Source organism: Pleurodeles waltl, chromosome 5, assembly GCF_031143425.1.
Source record: "Pleurodeles waltl isolate 20211129_DDA chromosome 5, aPleWal1.hap1.20221129, whole genome shotgun sequence".
Lineage (NCBI taxonomy): Eukaryota > Metazoa > Chordata > Amphibia > Caudata > Salamandridae > Pleurodeles > Pleurodeles waltl.
In genome coordinates, this window is record NC_090444.1 from 1,696,503,765 (window position 1) to 1,696,525,965 (window position 22,201).

The 22,201-nt window shown below is 44.8% G+C and overlaps 1 protein-coding gene across 6 annotated transcripts in view; it reads right to left on the reverse strand.

The window, feature by feature from the left end:
* Positions 1-22,201, reverse strand: part of ITSN2 (intersectin 2) — a 1,003,157-nt gene that overhangs the window by 381,157 nt on the left and 599,799 nt on the right. For all 6 annotated transcript variants that reach the window (XM_069236034.1, XM_069236039.1, XM_069236035.1 and 3 more), the window contains one exon: positions 13,540-13,661. In XM_069236034.1, the coding sequence (XP_069092135.1) occupies positions 13,540-13,661 (122 nt within the window). The remainder of the gene's footprint in view (positions 1-13,539; positions 13,662-22,201) is intronic.

Genomic DNA, 22,201 nt, shown 5'->3' on the forward strand with positions numbered 1-22,201 from the left:
TACTCTGCTGTTGAGAGAGCCTGTCAGATGTTGAACCACCAGGGATATACCCTGACGTTCCAGCCAAGTCCAGAGGCTCTTGACACAGGGTCCTCCACCCCGCCCTGCTTGTTGCAGTACCACATGGCTGTGGTGTTGAAAGCCTGATCGCCCTGAGCTCCAGAAGGATGATATGGAGCTTGGACTCCGCTGGAGACCAGACGCCTCTGATCTCCGCCTCTACCATGTGGCCACCCCATCCCAGGAGTGACACGCATCTGTCACTACTGTCAGATCTGGTTGGGGAAGGAAGAGGGATCTGCCTTTGACCCAACCGTGGTTTGAAAGCCACCACTGCAGATCATGCGCAGTTCCCTTCAAGATCTGGAACATATCGGAAATATTCCCCTCATGCTACACCCACTGGAACGTCAGGTCTCACTACAGAGTCCGCATATGCTATCTGGCATGTGTGACTTGCATGATGCAGGAGGCCAAGAGGTCCAGCAGCCTCAAAATCATTCTCACCGAAACTCAGGACAGAGGCTAAAACATCAGTATCATAGCCTGAATATCCTGGAGTCTGGCAGCTTGGGATGACAGGCCCGAAACTGCACTGTGTCCCGAACAGCTCTGATAAAATTGAGCATCTGAGAGGGAGTCAGGTGTGACTTTGGCACATTTATAGTGACCCCCAACAAATGTAGGAGGTTCGCAGTAGTCTGGAGGTGGGAGATGGCAGCCTTGGGCGAACCCGCCTTCAACAGCCAGTTGTTGCGGTAGGGGGAAAACTGAAAGCCCTCACTGGCGCAGATGAGCTGAGACCACCGCTATCACTTTCGTGAACACCTGAGGGGCGCTGTTAAGGGGAGCACGGTACACTGAAAGTGCTCTTGACCTACCATGAAAGGCAAGTAACGTCCATGGGCTGGCGGGACGGAAATGTGAAAGTAGGCTTTCTGCAAGTCCAACACTACCATCCAGTCTCCAGAGCAGATAGGACTGGAGCCAGAGTGAGCATTTTGAACTTATCCTTTCTGAAGAAGAGATTGAGGGACCGGAGGTTTAGGAAAGGGCGAAGGTCCTGGTCCTTTCTGGGCACCGGAAAGGAGCGGGAATAACAACCACCACCTACTTCTGGCACATGGATCTTATCTATGGCTTCCTTGACCAAGACAGCTGTAACTTCCTCATGGAGACGTGCCAAGTTGTCCTCCGTTATCTAATCGTAGGATGGCGGCATGGCCGAAGGGTTAGTCTCAAAGGGGACGGAGCAGCCCCTTCGGATGTTTTGGAAAACCCACCTGTCTGTCGTGATAGATTCTCAGTGGGGCAGGTGTTGCTGAATCCTGTCTCCAATCCTGTCTCACATGATGGAGTGATGGCCTAGGAAGGTTTGGAGGCTGCAGGATGAATGGGGTGAGGGAGGGGAGGGGCCCACAGCTGGCTCCCTGATCCACAGGAACGATGGATCCCGCATACATGTCCATGCAGAGGTTGGGCAGCATGCGCGGCATGGTGGCTGGAGGGAAATGGAAGTGTTTGGGGTCCCGTTCCGTAGCCATGAAAAGGACGGAAAGCAGACTGAGGAGGGAGAGGAACAGCTGCAAGGCAAGGGACTGAGCCGCAGCCTGGCATTCCTTAAAGCGATCCAGTGCTGAGTCCACTATGTCTCCGAAGAGACAGGTGCCATCGAAGGGCATGTCTATAAGCGACTGCTGGACATTCCCGGAAAAGCCAGATGTCCTCAACCAAGCGTGGAGTCTTAAAGCCACTGTTGGCGCAACCGATCTGTGTAGTGAGTTGGTCGTGCTCAGCCCACAACAAATCAGGAACTCGGCTGCATCTCTCCAGGCAGCACCTGCATCACAGTATCCGTTAAGTTATGGGAGTAGCCGCCCAAAAGGCATGCGGTGTTCATGGACTGCAACATCAGACTGGAGAAAGAAAATAATTTTGTCTGAAGTTGGTCCAGTGGTTTTGATTCCCTATCCGGGGGTGCGGAAGGGAATGCATCGGAAAAGGAAAATGCCTGGATGACCAAACACTCAGGCGTAGGATGTTGGTTAAAGAATTTAAGGTCATCAGGCCTATGGCAGCGGGCGATTGTCCTGTTGACAGGAGCCCCTGTGCTGATTTTAGACCATGTCCTGAGCAGGACATCAGTGAGGGCTTTATTGAAGGGAAAACGGGTTCAGATGTAGAAGCCCCGGGCTGAAGCACGTCAGTCAGGAGGTTAGCCCTGACAACCACCAAAGGCAGCTAGAGGCACAGAACTCAGCCACTCTTCTCACCACCACTGAATATGAGGCTCCCTCCTTCATAGCCAAGGTAGGGGGGAAAAACATGCCAGCATCAGGGGAGGTGTCACGACTACTGGCTTCACCCAATTCCTGAGCCCAGTCCACATCAGGGTCATCTAGCTGGTATTCCAAAGAGTTCGGTGACCCCTCCATACACCCACCGTACCCCTACCCATAGGCATAAAGGCCAGGATCCAACTTGGGGAGCAAGGTCCCCATCAAAGTCAGAATCGGCACCAGGCGACATCGTTCTGGCTCTGGGTCAGAGTCTGGAATCAGTATGGGGTCGATGTTGGTCTGTACCGGCGCCGAGGAAGGTGGCAATGGCACAACTGGCATTGGTGCATATCGAGTAATGGATTCTGAGTTCCCCCTGGAGCAGAGGCCGAACCCGCCATTGTGGTACCTGAGGGGGACCCCCTGACCCTACTGGGCCCAAAGGAGTAACAGGAGGGTCAGACCGCCCAAAAATGAGGCGCATGGCCCCTTAAAACTCTGAGTTGGGCAGGGGTTGCTGTGGCTCCCGGAAACTCGGGGAGGCGCGGAGCTGACCCAGAAGCACGAACGGAGGCCTAGAGCAGCGACACTCCTCCCGCACTGCATCGTCCGACCGACGAGGTGAAGCTGAAGAACATTTGTTCTTCTTCGATTTCTACTTCTTGTGACCCAAATGTCCCAACGATTCGGAGTGGGACGAGGACAAGTGGTGATGGCTCCACGAGCAGTCTTGTGACCTTCCTCTTAAGCGAGACTGGGAGCGAGGCGGAGCTGTGCGCGGGCCGCAATGAGCTTTAGGGACCGCTCTCCTGAAGACTTCGGGTTCAGGGCCCGGCACTCAGAGCACAACTTTGTGTCACGGTCGCGCTTCAGACACCACAAGTACACAAGGTGTGGATCCGTCACCAACATCATGTGGTGATAGGCGTCACATGGCTTGAATCTGGTCTTCCGGGATGACATGTTGATGCACCAGGTGGTCAAAAACCTTTGAGAAAACGTTGAAAATTTCAGTCATAAAACAACTGAGGGTAGCTCTTTTCTGGATCTGAGACTAGACTGGCACGGAAAGAAAAGAACTGACATCAGCGCGCCATGGTGGCAACTATATACGACCGCAATATCATGGCACCTACGATGCAAAAGACTGACGTGGAGTCGATGGACGCCACCTGATGGCGCGCAAGGGTACTGCTTGAAGAAAAATCTCTGAATCCAGTCTGATGTCTGGGGGAAACTCTAAGGTAAGGAATCTTCAACTAGAAGTCTCTATCAGATTAGTTCATTTTGGAAATAATCCATCAAAACAATAAACATTCAAATAAACAACTCAATGTAAAACACATAACAAATATGTGAATACATAAAAAGATGTGCAAAATTACACAGGTAACACTATAAAAACTATATCTCATGTATAATCATATAACCACAGATAGACACTTCCTGTGTCGAACAGCAGTTGATTAAAATAGCTAGCAGCTCAGCATATCAAAGGAGCGTCCAATAATTGTAAAAACAAAAATACTGAAATACAGTTAGCAAAGCCACATGTACACTGTAGAAATTAAGAATTTTGTGTATAAAGTACAGAAAAACAGAGAAAGCATCACAGTTTTGTTAGATAGATTACCAGATGGACGGAAATTCAAATTACCATGGGCCGCACCAATCTTTCAAAAACAACCAACCATGGTAAAAAAGGACCCCTAACTGATCCTAGCAACAACATTTTATTAGAATTAGAAATCGCTAAATTAAGAAAAGGTTATGTGATTTTCTAAGCATATAACGTAACAGCGGATCTATTAATTCCCCGAAACTCAGGACAGAGGCTAAAACATCGGTATCATAGCCTGAATATCCTGGAGTCTGGCAGCTTGGGATGACAGGCCCGAAACTGCACTGTGTCCCGAACTTTTTATTAGAATTAGAAATCACTAAATTAAGAAAAGGTTATGTGATTTTCTAAGCATATAACGTAACAGCGGATCTATTAATTCCCCGAAACTCAGGACAGAGGCTAAAACATCGGTATCATAGCCTGAATATCCTGGAGTCTGGCAGCTTGGGATGACAGGCCCGAAACTGCACTGTGTCCCGAACAGCTCTGATAAAATTGAGCATCTGAGAGGGAGTCAGGTGTGACTTTGGCACATTTATAGTGACCGCCAACAAATGTAGGAGGTTCGCAGTAGTCTGGAGATGGGAGATGGCAGCCTTGGGCGAACCCGCCTTCAACAGCCAGTTGATGTTTTAACAAACATTTCTGTCAAATGGTGAGCATAGTATTTTTATTTCAAAGTTTAACTTTTGGAGGAATAAGCCAAGGTTTAAAAAGTAAGTTAGACCTGCCCAAATCTATTCAACACTTTTTCACACCCTTAAGCCATGGAATTTTTTTTAATGTATCTATGCTCAAAGTCAGTAATAATTTGATGATTTAAAATAATGTAATATTTGCTTACAATGACATCCACAATAAGAGGGTTAATTTTATCCTGTCCTCTAAATAAATGAGGCCCAACTCTTCACAGCAGACATAATTTGGCAGGGCCTGAGGGATACCTAGTATTTTTCTTTGTTTTTTAAACAAAATCTGGTTTTCACTGCGTGTAGGGATGAAAGTTCAACATGGCAGCAAATAATTGCACCATAAAATGGCCTTCTGAACTCATTTCCTACTAAAGAAATCAATGTACATTCAATTGGTTTGTTACTAAATTCAAAAACAAATCTAAATTTGGTGCATACAGATTGAAAAATTGTAATGAATGCAACCTTAATAAACAAGACCAGGAACCAAATCATAAAAAAGAATTCCTAACTAGCTAACTGTATTATACTTTTCAATTTATTGGCCCAAGAACATAAAAGTAATATTGCAGTAGGTCCCCCAGGACACAGAGACATGGTGTGAGTCTTAGTAAGAATGGATTTAATATCAAGGTGTTCTATTAATCCCTTAAAAAGCTAAGGCTATCCCACCCAAGTGCTGACCCCATTTCTGGCTATTTGGGGTACTTTGCACATACACCTCCCTAACTGTTTTCCACATAAGGTATCCACGCCAAATTTGCCTGCTTTTTATCCCCCAACATCATGGGGAGTTTATGTGAATCAAGGGTTTGTGGATTGCTATGGAGGGGACTGATAAAAAACACTTAAAATACAGCTAAATTGGTGTTTGTTGGGGAAAATGGAGGAAAGTGCTCTGTGAGAGGTTTTTTCCCCAAAAAACTGCCGTAAATCAAAGGTTTGCTGTGTTCAAATCACCATCTTCCTAGCTTCCAGGAACAAGCAGAGCTGAATCAAAAAACTTTTTTATATGACAGGTTTGGCATTTTTCTAAGATGTTGCCCATTTTTCCTAATGTTTGTGCTTGCAATCTACTTCCAGCTTGTGAAGGAAAAAGGTGTGAAACCCATAGATGATCCAGGAAAGCTCTACACTTCTGAAACACAGAAAAAAAGTTTGAATTCAGCTAGTGATTCTTTGTGTAGATCCCTCAAGGTATTCCCAAAGAAACTATCTGTTGAAAGTAAAAAAAAAGTGACAACGTTTTCATCTGTGGCTCCTTACAAAATCAATATACTGATACATCCACTAGACTCTTCATAGGGGGAGGGTGTGGTCATGGGGATTTTAGGTTTTGTTGGTTCTCCAAGAACACAAAGACAACCTCTGAACTGCACTATACACCATTTTTTCATTGTGTAATGAGTGTAGAGATATTCATAAGGTAAAGTCTAAAAAGAGTGAAACATGGGTATGAAGGAAACTTACGTATTTCAGAAACGTACACCAGATACTAAGTTTTGGGGCAGTGGCTATTTGTACATTGTAGGAAAGTCCCCTCTTTCTGGCACGGTTCCCCCACTTTTTGCCTGATGTCAGTGTGCTTAGACTGTTTTCACTGGGATCCTGCCAATCAGGACCCCAATGATTATATGCTCTCTTCCAAATATGGTTGTCTTGGTACCCCTTACATCCCACATTTGGCATATTGTTGTACCCCTGTAGGCCCCTAGTAGATGGTACGTAGGTATCCAGGGCATTGGTACACCAGGGGTCTCCCATGGGCTGCACCACATATTATGAAACCTATGCAAACTGTGTCTGCAGGCCTGATATTTGCAGCCTGCGTTAAAAGGTGCATGCACCCTTACACTGCTGGCCACTACACCTGAGTACTTACCTGTGTATATCTTGTGTTCCTACCTCCAAAGGGAGGTATACCAATGGTAGCCTAGTTTAGTGTGCCTACAATAAAAAAACTTTATTTTTGCAACACTTTGTGGTTACATTCACGTGTGATAATTAACTGTGTGACAGCATCAAGTGTTTCACATGCCCTCTAGATAGGTCCTGGCTACTCACCACAGCTACTCTAGAGAACCCTGGCTGTCTAAACACTAACACTATCTAATTGGGGTTTGCCTGGACCCAGTACAAGGTGTAACACCATAGGTGTCCACCACATACTGGGCCAGCTTCCTACATATATCTCCGAAGTTATAGTTACCCATAGCAGCATGTGTTTCAAAGGGCATTTTGCTAAATTTCTCTTTTTGCACACTGGCTTACATTGGGAAGACGGATATGCAGAGAAATTCAGTTGTCAAAAATCTATATTCTACTATTCTGCAGTAAAATGGTACCTCACTTGTGTGGCTAGGACTAGCGCCTGAGACACTATACACCCCAAACCTTAACCTGAGGACATTATATTTTACCCAGCAGAATTCTGGCTTTTTTTTTTTTTTTTTTTTTTTTTTTTACAGTGTGGTAGTTGTGGATTATAGGCCCCACCCAAGAAAACAAACCTACTAAACCCAGACATTTCTTAAAACTAGACATGCGGGGTGTATAGAACTAGGGAGTGTTTTTATTTTTAGCCAGAATACCTATGCAAACTTCAAACTTTGTCTAAAAACACATTATGTTCCTCACATTGCTTGATGGAATTTCTGGAATCTAAAAGAAGCCACACATTTTCTACTGCCCAGTGTTCCACTAAGTCTCTCAATAAAAATGTCACCTCACTTGTGTGTGTGAGCCTAGTGTCAACTACAGGAAAGGACCCAAAAAGCAACATGGTGAGAGCAAATTATTGCCATTCAAACACCACCTTTTTGTTGATGCCTGATTACTTTTAGCCCTTGGTCAGCCACTACCCAGGTAACCATACCAAGCATGGACATTTAGGAAAATGAAACAACCAAGGGACTCCAGGGAGAAATGACTTTCATGGCTCTCACCAGGTGTTTTTAAACCCAAATCCCTTACAAAGCTCTAACTTTGTCCAAAAACGCACAATTTCATCACATTTTTGTGACAGAAAGTTCTGGAATTTTCAGGGAGCCACAAAGCTCCTACCACAAATCCCCTCAAGTCTCCCAATAAAAATGATACCTCACTTGTGTGGGTGGGCCAGACCTGCAGCAGAAAAGGGCCTAAAATAATGTGGTAGCTGCAGTATTTGAGACGGGCTTGGTGGCCCCCAGGGAGACCTACCAAATCCAGGCATTTCTAAATGCTAAACACCCAGAGGAGTCCGGAGTGGTGTGCCTTGTGAGGATCCCATGACATTTTCTTACACACAGTGCCCTGTAATCCTCTAGCTTTGCTTAAAATTGTGCATTTTCCTTGAATTTCTGTGACGTAAACTTCCGGATTTGGCAGGAATCCACAAAATCCCCGCCACCAGCATTCCCCCACTTGACCCAATAAAAACGCAACCCCACTTGTTTGGCTGGGTGTAGTGCCTGTGACAGGAAGGAATCAAACCAGAGTCAGCAGGAATTCTCACGAGGGAAGAAACCAGTCAATCTGAAGAGCAATGGTTATGATCGCTAAAGGGATTAACCTCAACAAAACATTGGTTAATAAAATCAAATAAAAAAGGAAACAAAAACAATCTCTTGAAACCCCTGGTGTCAAAGTTGGGAACAATGACAAAATCAACAGAACAACTTTCAAAAGAGTTGCACAGGTTATTAGCTCCCTGCTTAGATTTATTCAGGGCAATGCAACCAAAATATGAGCAGTCTGCCTCAAGCTCTGGATGTAAATAGATTGCTCCTACTATGTGGTTAAAATCACTAGCGAAGTAGATGATGTTATTAAATTAAAAAGAGTTTGGTAGAAATCAATTTAGTCATTAATTTGAAAGGGTAAGTATATTAGAGCAGGCTGTGCGACATTATCATTGTAAAACGTACAAGTAAACTGTCAACCTTCCCGTCAACAGTCAGAAGGAGAGCTAGCAAATCACCACAACAAGTAGAATATTTGGTAACAGGACAATTGAATTCTATAGAGCCTCAGATTATCAACCCTCCTTTGGCTTGGACGCAGCTGAATGGAACAACTGGGATTATAAGAGATTTATCTACCTAGGAATACATTATCCTTTCTTGCAGCAAAACAATATCATATGTAGTACAAAATTTAACTATATGGCATGTTAAAACATAGAAGCAATACCAGAGACATTCCATAACAACAATCGAATGAGGTCAGCACCAGCTCCATAAAACCCCTCCCGCCCTGGCAATCTTTCTGCTGCGGTGGTACTAATGCTAGCCCCATTTGAGGTCGATAAATGGGCTTTTCATGGTTGAATTCTCAAATCCTGTGTGAAATTATAAGCAGAGGTTCTGAGATCTGTGGTTTTATAACTGTCACTGCAAACCAGCAAATAAAGAACAGAATTTACCCCAAAATGGTACATTATATAATTGTGACAAAAAACTGGTTGTATATTATTTTCACTTATAATCCTTGGGGCATTAGGTTTATAAAAATAGCCAAGAAGTACAAGAGAAGTCCCTGAATCTGATGAATGTTTGGCAGTTATGGCAGATAAAAGGTTACTGAGAAAAAATGTGTCCTTAAAGTGTATGAATATAGAATCTTCAACGCGGTATGTTTGTGAACTGCAAAGCAGCTCACGTCTTATCAAGTTGACACGATTAAAAGAAATGTATAGTTTCCTGAAGTGTGAGCACAGCCAGTGCATGATTGTATTTTTAAGTTCAGGAAAGTTTTTCTTCTGTACACTACGTAAAATAGGAACATTTTTAAGAACCAGGACACAGGAAGGGGTTTGCAAATGTTTTTGTATGATAGAGGCCAACGGATCACATGAGGGGCAAGGCACATCTGTCCTATTGGAACTAACAGTATAAGATAGCCATATTAGCAGTCACCTCTAAATCGTGAGAAGATAGAGACTCGTTTTCTGATACGACCACCTCAGTTTACAGCCATGTGAATTCTTAAACTATAATGTGTTGGGTACACTCTACGCTCCTTGTAAAGGAAGCATTTGTTGCAGGAGCCTGCACGTTCAAGAGTCAATTACATGTTCAATTCTTCTAACCAATGACATTTTTTAGGTTAATCTTAAGAAATGGCTGCAAGTTTTCTCCTTTAAGTGCCATACAGATGGGGGAAGGACAGGCGATAAAGCAGCAATGACAGTGTTGGAAATGGCCCTTTCTGTGATTCCCATACTTTTTTGCTTTCCTCTTCCCCTTTTTGGCTGAATGTGTTTTTGTTGGTCTTAGGATTCAGTGAACTTTACTGCTAATAACCAGTGAAGTGATTATGCTCTCTGGTTAAAACATGTTAACATTGGATTACACCCACTTGGCATATTTGATTTTCTTATAAGTCCCACGTAGAGTGCACTACATGTGCACATGGCTTGTAAATTAAATGCTACTAGTGGGCCGGCAGCAAAGATTGTGCCACCCAAGTAGCCCTTCAAACATGTCTTAGGCCTGCTATTGCAGTGCATGTATGTGTAGTTTAAACTGCAATTTCGACCTGGCAAAGTAAACCTTTTGACAGGTTCAAACCTTCCCTTTTAATACATATAAGTCACTCTTAAGCTTAGCAGCCACTTATTTGCTACCGCCCCAGTATCTTGCCTCCTGGGCATTCGCCCCAGACCCAAAAAACACAAACATATCTATGGGTTCACTGATCTGGTGTTCATTATGTACAAAAGACAGATTGCTGAGTTCAAAGGCGCCCACCCCGCCGGTGGCTCTGGCTTGGCACTGCCTGACAGTAAAATGGGAGCAGGCGGAGCTACGTGCACTCCAATCCTTTTGTGATAGAGGTCAACTGGGCACAGGCTTGTGACAAAGCTCGAAGCAAAGAATGACATTCTCCCACCCTGAAGAAGCCAATGGCTTAGCTGACTATTAGAAAACATATATCTGTCCCTCAATCTGTCCCCCAGGTTCGTTAATAATAACTACCCCTAACAAGTCACTGTCACTTGGCAGAACACAGTGAAGTCTAAAAGTGGGCACTATCATAAGGGTGGCTCTATACTGACAATCATCGGACTTGGGGGGTGAGAAGCCTGGTCCACCTGCAAAGACGACTTAATACCTGTATAGATGCTCCTAATAGGGAATCATGTCACTAATTAGTACAGTGTCCCTTACATGATAATATTGTGTACACTATTGTGGCGGCACATTGCATCATATTGTCACACTGTCATATGGTCTGTATTTCATACCTCACCCGATACTGCAGTTGTTACAGTTGATAAGTTTGAAATTAATAAAATAGATTTAAAAATACAAAATAAATAAGTCAATCCTAAGCTGGATCTTAAACAGCACCAAGGGCAGGGTGCAATGTATTTAAAAGTTGGACATGTACTTTTAAGTTTTAAATATCCTGGTAGTGAAAAATTCTTACATTTGTTTTTCACTACAGCATAACCTATTTCTCTCATTAGATAACATTGGAGTTGCCCTATCACATTTTATAAGTGAATTTTCCAAATGGGAAGAGATATCCCTTCAAATTTGGTGTCTCCGGAATCCTAATGTAAAATCCTAACTTATGGTGAAGTCAGATTTTAAGTTACAATTCTGAAAAAAACTGGCATTTGCTTGTCTTAGCCATCAGGCACCTGCAGCCTGCCTGGGTCACAGGACCGGGTTTAGTAGGCAATTGGGCATTTTGTATTCCTCCTAGACAGTCACACAAAATTGGGAACCTAGGTGTGACTTAATGGGCCATTCCTGGCAGCATGGGAGGGAGGAGCTGAGCCTAGCCTTACTTATACCTGAACAGGCTGTGTCCTGTTTCTAAATGCGGAGCTGCATATCCCCTTGTAGTTAGTCTGTGGCCAGGGCAGGGAAGGTAGTGAATCTGCACTTTAAAGGCATGCCTCAAGAGTCTTCCCTCCTCAAAGACATAACTGTGTATAAAAGAAGGACCTCAGACACCACCACTTCAGTACGCGTTCTGCCAAGAAAAACTAATGCTGTGCTGCTGAAATGAATGCCGCTCTGCTGGACTGCTACTCTGAAGGAGCTGCTGGCCTGCTGTGCTGACCTGCTGTGCTGACCTGCTGCCCACTGCCCTCCTGCCTTGGGAGGGAGAAATGGACCTGCCACTTCATCTTGGATCCATGACCCCAGAGTGACTCAAATAGCTAATTTGCTAGGCTACTGATCTGAGCCTCAGGAAAATAACAGGCTCCCCAAAGTTCCCGGACCCGTGTTCAACAAATGCCAAGAGTCCATAGGCTTTGGTAAAGGGGAAGGATAAAGGGGAAAGGCTGTTTACTATGCACTAATGCATTATAGTACTGTCATACAAAGTTATGATTTAACATCAGCTGTAGCAGATTCCAGTCCAGACATGTCAGGTTATCCACAAAACTAACAATAGGACAGAAATAGGACTTTATGGTATAAAAATGACTTGTGAATTTTAAACTGTGTGTGACATTACTCTCCAATGCCCTGATATCTCTTACTCCTAAGACTAATCGGTTCTTAAGAAATGCTGAAGAACAATGGCACTTACAGATAGAAAAGCACTTTAATTCATTTGTTCGATTATGACTAATCCATTAAAATAGAAACTCACTATTCTGAAGAGTAAATATACTTTGGATCTCTCCCATGTCTCCATGCTATCCCTCATCTTCTTACATTAAGCACCTCCTACAACATCCTATACCTTCTTTAATAAATAGTCCAGTTTTCATATGTAACAAAAACTATCAATGTCTCTGGAATCCAAACATAGGACAATATATAAAGGCATTTCAGGCAATACGCTCAAATAGACTCCAACTAGCTCGTCTACAAATCCGAAAAAATCATAGCTCAACCTAGCACATAAACACCTAAGTATAAAAACATAATTTCCTTCTTTGGCTTGTGCAACTAGCAAACCTGCTGCACTCTGCTAGTTAAAATATATTTGTCTAATAATCAATTTCTAACCATCACTCTTTAGCTGCTTGTCTTTGGTGATACAATCTGGATTAGTAAATCAGTTTATCAACCATTTCAAACACAAGCTAACAAATCATACCTGCAGCTAGACAACTAGAACCATGACTTCATCAACTCAAATTAAAAACCTATCCACTGAAGATAGTAATTGTCATCCTACATATAAACTTTCTCACAAACATCAGACTTGTCCTAAATTTACTTATCAAACGGAAACTTCCACTGTACACTACGTGTAAACATCAAATCTACGTCTTGAAGTTCAAGCAGCAGCCTATGAACAGAGTTCATAAGAGATAAGTTCTAAAAATGTAATCAGGGTTATTATAACGATTAAGGCTGATAGTTGGATTTAGGGTGAAAGTTAGACATATGGTGAAGATGAGGGCTAGGGTTGAATGAATGATTAGAGAACGGTAAATGTTTAGTGTTTAGATAAGTAAGGGCAAAGGAAATAAAAGAAAGCAAATTTGAACTAAAAGCCAATTCAACTCTAATGATTTGAACTAAATTACATTTCAATTAAAACCGAAAATTAAAACCTTTTGGATTACAACATTACTTGCTGCTTAATAACATGTTTATTGTTATTCCCACAATGGCAATCATATTATTCACCTCATGAGAATGAAATGTTGAGAAGGTCTGCAGTGATTCAAATCTGTGTCCACAGGGTCCATTACAGATTCCTACAGTGAACGCAATTAGCTACAAAATCATTAGCACTGCATGAACTTAATATGTTTCTAACACATTCATTCCAACTCTTCACAAGACCTGCCTGTTGACAGTCTTGGTGTCAACAAATATCAGAAACCTTTTTTATCCCTGCAGCACAACACAAAGAACAGGCAATTGAAGTGTTTAACAAAGCATCTAACTGCGAAGAAAATACCCTGGATATCATTACAACATTTGTAATACACATTATGAAGGAAAAATTTTTCTTTAAGTGAAAAAAAAGATTTTACCTGAATTATATCCCCAACACTGAAGCTGAGCTCATCGCTATTTCTTGCTTCAAATGGGTATAGAGCTGTGTAATTCACAAAAACAAGAGACTTCCTTTTTTCTGAAGTACCACTAGAGTTTCCTAGACCAAAAGAAACAGTCTTAGTTATTTGTCTTAACTTTTTAATTTTTGACAAGTCAATTATTTATAAACTGTTCTACTTTGTCCACAATGCCAAAACTTTACTGACCAGAACTCCTGGCTTCCAGTGTACTTGAAGGAGTGGATGTTTCAACACTAGAAGAAGAATTTGCACCTCAAGAACGGTTGTTTAAATAATTCCCTGGTCTTTAGTGAACAGATATAAATAGCACCAAGGTGTGTGATCAGTGGCCTAAGTGAAATGAACTGGTGGTCTCATTCAGATGGATGACTTTTTTATGCTATATGTCTATCTTCTTTCAAGAGGAATGCATTTCAACGAGTAAAGAGATAGTACTAATAATACCTTCATAAGAGATTAAACCCTCTAAGTCAAATGGGATGGGGTTTTAATATCAATCAATAAAAATGACTCCCACCTCCGAAATTGGCAACCTTCAAAATTCAAGGAAATTTCTTACTTTCATTGGTACATTGTGTATTACAAAAGATTTATATGAGTATATGACAAATATATTATTTAACCAATAGGACAAAATTTGAAGATTGTATAAATTACCTCATAATTAATATTTCATAGATAAAATATAAAATGTTGCTTCTATTTCCATCATTTCTAACCGTGAAGAAAATGTAAAGATACTGAGTAATGTATTTTACTTGAATGGCCAAACTGACTTTTATTGTTTATTGCCTTTTAAATTATGTGCATGTCTATGAATGCCTATGTAATAGGTATTATGTGGTGATTTATAAGAATTAAAAAATGTTGCCATACCTATTAAATAATATATATGTTTATTTATTTAACAGAGCCATTATTTGTAATACACAGCGTACCAAGTGACAGTAAGAAAATATTTCCTTCCAATTTAAAAGACTTACAATTTCGTTGAGAAATCAGTTTTTATCAAAAAGATAGTAGAACTACAGTTCAAAAGTACAAAGCTGTCTGCGAATGGAGAGCAATTTTAATAGAACATCATAGCTAAGCCAACAGGGGGCGCTAGAAAACTTTGTATAAGCTTTAGTACCATTTCACATCATAGAAATGCATTTCTCAACCAGTGTTCTTAAACAATAACGTCGTCTGAGGCACAAAGCTCTGTTCAAGTCCGTATAAACACGCAGAGTGAGTAAGAGGACTGAAGATAAAATAGTGGATTTATTTGCTGCCACCGCTTTCTCTTTTTAGTTCCATGCACGTACTGGTGAGCAGCTGAAAAAGGAAGAAGTTGAATTGTAGACTAATGTGCTGCAATGTTTTGAGGATTCTTAGTAATCACATATTTGTTCTGAACACAAAAGACAGCAAATGCTGTTTTAAACACTATAAGAGTTCTTACTTAATCTGTTTTCATTCCTTGTCTGCTGTAAGATTTTCCATTTCTCTCTAAAAGAAAGTGGGAACTTCCTGGAGCACACAAAAAAATGCTGATATCCTTGGTCGCCAACCTTGTAGGCTGACATGTCTTTTTGATCATGTTAATGGATGCAGCCTTTACAATGTGGCTTTTTATACTGTAAGAGGGATGATTAACTCCTTAACCTCTGGGCATCCCCCTTTTTTTCGGGGTGCTGAGCCCCTTTTTTGGCTATTTAGGTCAGTTCACACTTAGGGCTCCATAATTTGTTTTACCACACATGGTGTCCATGCTAAATTTGCGTCCTTTTTTCCAACATCCTGGAGATTCTAAATCGAGGATCTCCAATCTTTTCTGCAGCAAGAGTTATTTCTGATCAGCAAAAAATAACTGTGAGCTACTGAAGGATAAAGAACCTGTGCATTGTCATCAAACACCATCACATCCAGCTTCACTGTCTTTAAGCCTAATGTCTATAGAAGCAGATACTATGGTTTGAACAAACTACTGTGACTAGCGTCACTATGACAGGACTGCTGTGTACATCAGTGAGAGCGTGGTCTTTGGGAATGTATGAACATGTGTGCATTTGAATGGGATATATGTGTATGGGTGAATGAGAGCCTATGTCGTATGTACTTGTGGCACAGGACAGACCTTTCGCCATATGTGGCACTGCTACATGTTTAACAAAAACGTACAACCATATATATTTTTTTAAATGGGAGAAACATGCAAAAATGTTTATAATATGGAACATTTTTCTGCACTTTACTTTCTCCCATTTAAAAAATGACTATTTTGCAGTTAAAAAACATGGCACAGTGTTCTACTGAGCACTGGGAGCAAGAGGCCTGCTGCTTGCAAAATGCAGCACTTTGAAAAAATTAAATTGAGAAAATTAAAATAAAAAGTTAACTTAACCCTTAGGGTAACTTTTCATTTTAATTTTCTACGATTTTGGGGGGTGGGTGGGTGGCGCTGGGTGTGGCCAACAAGATGGCCAACCAGACGCAATATTCAAGTGCTCCCGGGCCGGCTTAAAAATCCGCCACCATCCTGCCCCCCCAAGACCCCACAGACCCAGCAGTCCTGCAGATGGGGATCGGGAGACTGGAGTATAGTGCAGGTGAAGGGCAAAAATGACGAAAACGAAGCTGCGGAGCCGCACTCAGGGTGAATGCCTGACTCCCACATGGTGGCCGTGACTGTGGTTGCGTGCTCGGCCAACTGCGTTTAATGCACCGGACCCGGCCTGAGTACCCTGGTTCAGTGGAGCCCAGCAGGGGGTGCCTGGTGTGTGGGAGGCGATCAGCTTTGGCTTTTGTCCTCAACCCTGCACGGTGGAAACTGAGCAAGCTGCAGACACTTGGGTCTGGGAGACCCTCTGGATAGACCTGGATGGAGCCGGTGAGCAGTGCGGCGGAGGCAGGGGAGCCCCGATGGAGAGACAGAGGAGCGGAGAATGGTGCAGGTGTGAGAGCATAGTGCGACTGCCCTGGCGATTGGCCCTCGTGGGGCATGTGCTACCTAGGTGTTGTGGTCTGGTGACGCATTGCACTGAGCTGGGGGGGAGGGAGGGGCTGGAAGGCTCTGGGAGGTGGCCGGGGCCCTGACAGTGGACCGGTTGCTTTGGACGCTGTCTCCACCCATCCCCCTTGCTGCATAGACGTCGATGGATGGCCATTTGATCACAGAGCTGACTGATTGAACGGGAGGCACCCTGGGAGGTGAAGGAGGCTTGATCGCTGGCATTGCCTTCGCTGGGCCCGCTGTCTGGCGCCACTGCAACTGATGGTCATACTCGGCGGTTGAGACACAGTGAGTCTTGAGAGTGAGTTGAAGTGCGACAACTGTGGAGATCGGGCAGTTGACCTGTTGCCCGCAACGCGATCACCAGTACCCTGAGAGATCAGCAGAGGCGGGTGGTGTGGGCCTTGTCTAATATGGGTAAAGACAGATCGAACAAGGGTGCACAGCAAACCAGGATGGACCAGTACACAGCCCAGAATACAGGAGAGACCCTGTGTAAAGAATCGCCTGGATCCATGGAAAAGGTGGGTGAGCCCACCGGAGCACAGATCCTGACGGCCATCGAGGCCTACAGACAGGCAGTGCAGGCACAAATTGCTACTATGGTGGTGGACGTTACCTTTCTGAGAGCTGATCTGATTGTGATTGGGGGCAGAACGTTCGGTGGCCACTGAGCAGCAAGTGACTTGCATGCAGACGGACATGGATACGTTGCAGGCCACATTGGCCACCCTTGAAGTTAAAACGTGCAAACTGGAAGCAAAGGCTGAAGATGCGGAGGAGAGGGCGAGGAGATGTAATCTACTAGTAATGGGCTTCCCGGAGGGAGCGGAGGGGATGGGATGGTCCCAGAGGCCTTCCTAGAGGTTTTGGATCAAAAAGAGAAAGCCCACAGCTCCCCTATCGTCAGTGTTCGTGGTTGAGCGAGCACACAGAGCCTTAGCCCCCCCCCCCACCCCTCCATCAGGAGGTCCCCCTAGAACGATTATTGCCAAGATTCTCAACTATAGGGATTGAGACATTATCTTACAGGAAGTACGCAAACATAGCGACCCTACCTACGAGAATCACCCTATACTTTTCTTTTTGGACTACACTAGGGCAGTACAACTCCAAAGACAATCGCACGTAGGTGTTAAAAGTTAAAAGAGTTGGGTTAACCTATATGCTACTATACCCAGCCAAGCTGAAGGTTCACCACGCGGGCCACTCACATTTTTTCCAGGAGCCTGAAGCAATCTGGGACTGGCTGGAACTTAGAGGAGGTGAGAGACCCCTGGGAACCCCTCACAGAAAGAGCCGCAGAGAGGACGAGGGGGGCAGGCGATTCGCAGGCCACTGCATGCAGGAATAAGAGGCGCAGCCACATCAGCCGTGGCAACAGGGTGTTGGTGCGCCTAGATGGCACCCTGCGTCTGGAGCGGAAGAGACAGGAGAGTGAGGAGGCCAGACTATTAGTGAAATCCGTCACCTCAGAGTCATCCTTGCACTCTGGGTCACCACGCAGGGAGGATGGCCCAACCCCAGACTCGGACAATGCCGACACCTGAGAGCGGTTGAAGAGTCACTGAGATGGAATACTGGAACTAGACTCATACCAGGCTTGGAAAAATTGACCACCTGCTTTCTTCTCTCTTCCCTGTTACTCTCCCACCCTCTTTTCTGTCACGCTGCCAACCTGTGCTGGGGGTGGAGGGGACTCAGGATGGCAACAATGTATGGGGAAGGGGCGATCTCACAAACACGCTCCCCTGCTTCGGCAACGACTAACCTTGCTTTTCTATCTTTTTTCTAAGTGGTGCATTCCTGTTGTTGTTTATGATCTTTTGCAGTGATAAGCTAAGGTATTTGGGAACATTATGTGCGTGGTTTGGATGGTTGTGGGAGGGGCGTTGGAGAACTACTTGCACGTTGACTGCACCATCTTGAACAGTACCTTGCTATTGAGTAGGGGCAGTGATTCACTCTTCCTCTCCTCTGAATTCTGGAGTGGATAGCGGGGCGCACCCACGGATTGGGCAGACACTAGTTGTGGGAGGTGTTTACTCTGGGAGGGATGGAGGTGTTATATGCAGTTCATGGTTGGAGCTGGAGTTCTGTTTTATACAATCGGTGTACTGTATGCATTGTGATGAAGAAAGGACTAGGAGTTGCACTGTCGAGTGCACGCTGGACCAGAGTGCGGGGTTTGAAAAGTCACAGGCAGGGTAGGGGGATGGAAGAAGGGTGGAGCTGCGACTGTTGGCTGGAATAGATCATGATGAGTACCCTAATGCGCACTGTTACATGTAACATTAGGGGGCTGAACTCCTTTGTAAAGTGCTATAGAGTATACACTTACCTTAGACAAATAGGTGCACATATTGCCCTCCTACGGGAGAGGCACTTCATGGACAATGATGTGCAAAAACTACAGAAACAGTGGTGGGGACAGTTGTATTCGGCGACAAATTCATCCTATGCTGGGGGGGTGTCTGTCTGGGTTGCCCCTGGGGTCCCATTCCAACTAAAAAGTCTAATGGCGGACGTGCAGGGCCGCTATATATTCTTACACAGAGAATTAGACGGGCGTGAACTCTGCATCTTGAATATATATGCCTCCAACTCCGATGATGCGGAGTTCTTTAAAAAACTGGAACAAGAATTAGTACCCTACATGGGGACTTTGTGTCCTAGACGGCATTTTGGACAGGAGCCCACCGAAACTGGGCACTAAGCCTCATATGACTCCCAAGCTCCGCGAGGTCATGAGTAGCCTGCACTTCGTGGATATATGGAGGGAACTGCACCCCATGTCCAAAATATTCTCCTGTTACACGCCCACACATGGGGGGTATAATAGATTGGATAGATTTCCTCTAGCAAACGATGGCACGCTGGATGTTGGTCGAGTGGCCTATCAGGTTAGATCATGCCCCTCTGGTATTAGAATGCGAGAAACACGCACCCAAGCCAGCGATCCCCCTGTGGCAAATGTGGCCTGAGTTACTTGGATACCCGGAATATAAAGGAGACATACAGGCAGAGCTAAATGGATATTTAAGCGTGAACTGGACCACGACCCAGGCACGCGGCATAGAGTGGGAGGCCCTAGAGGTCGTCATACAAGGCGAAAGCCTTGGTAAATCCTACGGTATTAGGAAAAAATTGGAACAGGATCTCACTCAGCAGGAGGGCATCCTGCCGCATTCCAGAGCCGAGTAGACAGTGGAGATGTAGGTGAGGATGGCTGCTGGGAGGCGCACAGAAGAATATAGGCCAATTGGGATAGGCTGGATAGCTATGTCTTTAAGGACTTCAGACAACGACTGTACCACGAGGGAGACCGATCGGGCGCATGCTAGCTTGGTTACTCAGGCGCGAACGCCCTCTACCAATAATCCTGTCACTCCGTGGACTGTCCAGTGAAAGGTTTTGAGGGAAAGCACGTGTTAACTTACTTTTGCGGGATCACCTGTAAAAACATATACACTTTGTCAAAAAGCGTAGATAGATGCCAAAAGTGCAGGTACCTCGATGGGCTCCGAATTCCCGTCTTGTTGAGGCTCAGACTGAGGAGCTGGAGGGTGGTGTAACGCTGGAGGATTTACAGGAAGCCTTAGGGACCATGACGCACGGCAAAACGCCCGGCCTTGATGGTATACCAGTTGAGTTTTACCATACATACTCTGCAACGGTTCTTCCCTGATTGTTGGAAACATTTTGCGAGGTCTGTAGAGAAGGCACCTCGCCAACGCACAAGAAGAGAAGCATTGGTAGTTATGATACAGAACCAAGAAAAGATGCAGTTGACCTGGCTGCTACAGGACATTATTCATGCTCAATGTCTATGTAAAACTACTTGCAAAAGTTCTGGCAACACGCTTAAGGCGAGTTGGTACCCATCTGGTGCTGGATGATCAATGCAGATTCATAGCGGGGAGGGGGCGGGGGGAACCATATGAATTTGCAGAGGTTATCGTATGTATTGTACGAGATGTGTGACTCTGCAGCCTGGGCCACACTGTTGGCCCTAGACATAGAAAAGGCATTTGATACTCTGTCCTGGGACTACCTGTGGGAGGTGCTGCGTAGAATGGCCATTGGACTGAACTTCTTGTGATGGGTGCGCCTTCTGTATACAGCACTGCGGGCACGGGTGCGTACTAGGGCAATAGTGTCAGACTCATCTGATACTGAACGAGGCACACAGCAGGGCTGCTCACTGTCACTGCTCCTGTTCGCGTTGGCTATGAAGCCTCTGGCCATACAACTGAGGGCAGGCCTGCAAATGTGAAGCATACGGGTGGGGACAAGAATGCACATTGTATTACTTTACACAGATGATGCTCTGGTATATGTTACAGACCCGGAACAGTTGATCCTGCTCCTATTATATATGACAGACAAATTTGGAGAGATATCAGGCCTCTGTGCCAATCGTTGGAAGATGGTGTTGTACCCCATGGCGTGTCTGACAACTGTTGCGGCGTCGGAGCTCCAGCAGGTGGGCTTTGCACGGGAGACTGAGACCTTTCAGTACTTGGGTATGCATGTAGCGCACTCCCCTCAACTACAATATGAACTGAACATGGGTATAGTGATGGATGGCCTCCGAACCTCTACAATTTTGGAACAACCCTCCCACTGTCGGTTATGGGCAGAATTGCACTCAGTAAAATGGTCTTACTCCTGTGTTGCCTGTATGTTATGCAAAACCCATTCTGTGAGCTACCCCCTACTAGATAGATAAACTGCAGCTGTCCTTAGTCTGGGCAGGTAAAGAGGTGCACAGTCCGTCTTGAGGTGCTGAAGATAGATTTGGCTGACAGGGGGTTGGGGCTACCAGACCTCCATCTATACTAGAAAGCGGGGTTACTGCAGTATGCAGCTATGTGGTGCGATGATGCCCCCAACTGGGAAAAAGAATTGCTAGAAGGCTCTATATGTATAGCCTGACTCCCAGGCCTGCTCATGGGTGGCTCTAAGCTACTGCGGGGTACCCACTTCCTAATATCACAGGTGTCGCGGATGTGCGAACGAGCTGTCACACGGGTACTGCGAAGAGTGCCTTATGTGCGCCTACTCCCGCTCTAGTGGATCCGCCCCTGTGCTAGAGTCACTAATGTACTGGACTTCTCGAAATGGCAAGCAGGCAGATGTAATAATGAGGATGACTTATACCAAAATGGCACATTTGTCACGCGGGGAGGTCGAGTCCCTATTTGTAATTGACCAGGGACAATTCCTGCAATATGCATGCCTATCACGGTCGGCTCAGGAGATTTGGACCTCCTTCCCTGCGGAGCCCATTAATCCCACCTCGTTACGGCTCTTATTGACCCAGGTTGCGACCGTGGTCTACTCTCCCAAATTTACAAGGCTCTAAAAAGGGATAGGCAGATAAACATAAACAGGACGAAAGCTATGTGGGATGAGGACCTGGGATCTCCACTTATTGATAGAGAATGGAACAGGGCCTGTTCACTAGTGCGGGATTGGACTAGCAATGCTAGATTTAAACTGACACAATTTCACTATCTGCACAAAGCATATCTGACACCGTAACGCCTTCATAGACTATTCCCAACACGACCTGACTGATGTGCTCGCTGCGGCACGCCCGCAGCCACTTTTGGGCAC